Source organism: Egretta garzetta, unplaced genomic scaffold (assembly GCF_000687185.1).
Source record: "Egretta garzetta isolate BGI_Z169 unplaced genomic scaffold, ASM68718v1 scaffold168, whole genome shotgun sequence".
Taxonomy (NCBI): Eukaryota; Metazoa; Chordata; class Aves; order Pelecaniformes; family Ardeidae; genus Egretta; species Egretta garzetta.
In genome coordinates this window covers 126,965-130,181 of record NW_009260675.1, presented here as the reverse complement: position 1 = coordinate 130,181, position 3,217 = coordinate 126,965, and the positions used below count along the sequence as shown (strand labels likewise).

General features: G+C 41.6%; 1 protein-coding gene across 1 annotated transcript in view; it reads left to right on the top strand.

Moving 5' to 3' along the window:
* The first annotated feature begins 5 nt into the window (after positions 1-5).
* Positions 6-3,217, top strand: part of CUL4A (cullin 4A) — a 39,300-nt gene continuing 36,088 nt past the window's right edge. The window contains exons 1-2 of the mRNA XM_035901161.1: positions 6-25; positions 115-298. Of these exons, the coding sequence (XP_035757054.1) occupies positions 6-25; positions 115-298 (204 nt within the window). The remainder of the gene's footprint in view (positions 26-114; positions 299-3,217) is intronic.

The following is a 3,217-nucleotide window of genomic DNA, read 5'->3' as shown; positions in this document are numbered from 1 at the left end:
GTCGGATGCACCCCCCGAAGGTTTCGTCGCCTTGAGGGTTACACGCTCCCCCCCTCCTTGCGCCAGGCTTAGCCGATGGAGCACAGCGTGGCTTGGGAGAACTCGGTGAAGCAGGGTGAGAAAGGTTGCTCCGGGCTCCGGTCGGGTGGCTAGTTTTCAACTACCTGTATCTTCCTTCACAGAAAGACCCAAATTACCAGATAATTATACTCAGGACACCTGGCAAAAGCTCCATGAAGCGGTGGGGGCGATACAGAGTAGTATTTCTATTAAATACAACCTTGAAGAGCTCTACCAGGTAAGGCATGCAGGGTTTGGGTGGTTGGGGTTTTGGTTTTTTTTTTTTTTCAGTGTAACAGAAGTAAAATTAACTGCTTGGGGACTTTTCACAGAGCTACACATTTAACATAACGCGTTTTGATTTGTTAAAAGCTGCTTATGTTTTCTGAACTGTTCACTCCATGCTCTGTTTCTAGTCAGTTAGCAGGTTTGTATGTCAGTTCCTTGGAGAACTACCAGGATCTGGGCCCATGAAAAAGCAGTTTATGTTGGGAGACATGGAAAACTGCACCTGGGCAGGGATGAGGTTTAAGTCTCTGTCTCTTCAGTACAGCACCTACTCAAGATGCTGAAAATGGGATGTTGCTCTTGCTGGGTTATGCAGATACATATTTTATGATGATTTCTCCTTTGTATGTGCTTTGGTCTCTTGCGAATAGTAACGTTGAAATGCCTGTTATTATTAGATAACAACAATTGGACTTCAGCATCGGTACCCCTTGGGGAATTAAAAAACAATCTCGGTTGAGCAGGCAACAGACTGCAAACAGACAGTTTACCTGTGGTTCAGGTCACAGTTACATTTTCATAACAATCAGGATCTTAATTTTTTTATTGAAATGATGAAAAAGTATTGCTGGCACGTCTGGACTACTGGAGCAGGAGCTAGGGAAGGTAAAAGTGAAAAATACTCATGAGCCATTTCTTTCTTTCTTTCTACTTGCTCCCTTTATATACGGTTTAGTTCTAAATATATGTGCTTTGAGGTGTTTAACTGAAGTAGTAATTTTTTACAGTGATCATGTTCTAAAAAATTACTGATGCGCTAAGTTGTGCTACATAGCTGAAGTTAGTTACGAGTTTTCTATGGGTGCAGGTGTTTGATGTGCAGATGTGGATCTCGTTGCCAGATCAGGACTTAAGGTGTTGTTATGCGTGCTTAAATGATTCTAAATGTTCAGCTGAGGTAGGTTTGATGTTGTCTGCAAAGTGTAAACTGTGAGGGAGGAGTGGGGGCCAGCAGTCCACATTGGGTGCATGCTCAAGAAAATCAGGATGAATTTGGGAGCTGACTATCCTTGTGGCTGTGATTAGTTAGGGTCTATAATGTATGGGTCTAAAATGGCTGATTGTGTAAGTGCATATTGACTTCATATAATTTATTCTCTTTAAATGGGTAAGTTGACTGTGATACAATACTTGCAGGTTTGCAGAGTTTGAATTGCATAATGCATTTAATGGTTTTAAACTCAACATTTGAAAAATCCTGCTTTTTCATGCCTAGCTAAAAAAAACCCAACAACCCGCAGATGCTTTGAGCGTTACCTAACTTGTTTTCAGAGGCTCAGAAATGAGATTATAGTAATATGGCTATGAAATTGCCAGGGTACAGACTTGAGTTCTGGCAGAAGAGGAAGAGAGAGATTTCAGATAAACTATGAAGGGAGAACTGTACTTCTTGCTTTTTCTGCTTATTTGTAGAAACCGCTCAAGGCCAGTCTAATAATCTGTAAGGCAGTGGTGCAAGTCAGCAAGATTTCTTCACGGTGGGTGGTGGCGGTCAGCGTGCCTATGCATAGATAGGTGCTTACTCTCCTGCCAAAGGAATAAAAGATGAAGTTCAGCATCCGTTGGAAACCTGATCTGTACTTACAGAGCATTTTAACAGCCTGTTGGTGAGCACAGTCTTGCACAGGGGAAAATTTCTCCATGTGCATCAGTTCTCACTATCGGGGCTTTTTTTTTTTTTTTTATTTTGAGTCTTTGTCTGACTGTTATGGGAGGAAGTGAGAGGCCTACGAGAGTTCAGTGCGGTGAGCAGGCTGGTGTACCAGCCTGCCTTTGAACTTTCTGATTTATTTATTTAATTTGGCATGGTGGCTGAGGAACAGCCGAAGAACAATGACAAGGCTTTGTGGGAAGGATACTCCTTTCCAGGCATTAGAGGCAGCATGGGATCAGGCACGAAGGTGCTTGGCAGAGACCTAGTCAGTGAGCAGTGGGAGGGTGCCAGCCAATTTTTTGCGACTAAAATAGAAATGATGTCTGGGATTGGTGGTAGATTGCACAGATTTTGATAGAAGTAGCTTATACTTGATGGGCTAGAGAAAGTGGGGCAGTGCAAAGAGTTGCCAAGTGAGGAGTGAGTGATAAAAATAATGGAGCAAGAAAATTCCCTTTGCAGCAAGGTCCTAAATAACCTGAAATGGGGCAGCATTGCCCTTCTGGAGGACATAGAGTAGGACGGTGTAGTAGTGAAAGAAAAAAGATGATGAGAGTCCTGACCAGACTCTGATTTGGATGGATGGATAGGAAAGGCTATGTCTAAGGAAACATAACAAACTATCTGCAAAATGATTGTGTGAATACTGCTTGTTGCAGGTGTCATTTTACTTACCTGTTTTAAGACCAGGTGAAAAACACAACACAGGCACAGAGTGATAGTTTTATTTGTTTGCTTGCTTTCTTTAATATTGGTTCAAAATTGAGGAAGCCGTAGTTGACGTGCGTTTAAATAAAATGACATCAGGTAGGTTAGAATTACCCCTGGGGAGATCTCTGGGAAGCAAATTCACTTTGTGTTTTGGAAAATGAACTTCCGGATGTTAGAACCTGTAGAGGAAATAATACAAGAAGTAGCAATCATTTGCATGCTAAATGCTAAAACAGAAGTCTCTGCTCAAAACAAGCTATTAAAAGGTTGATTTGAAACAGAGCTTCTACTAGATTTGTGTAGGTGAAGAGCCTAAAAGTGTTGTCTTTTTCTTGTATCCTTGTGGATATGGTAATTACAGTAGCTTTTTTTTTCCAAACTAATTGCATGCAAGATGAATCAAGTCAAATCAAATTTCTTCAGCAAGAGAGCCAGCAAAAACTCCAAATGAAACAAAAGGCGAAGAAGGAGGAAATTACTGGATTTTATGCCCTCCCACCCTCC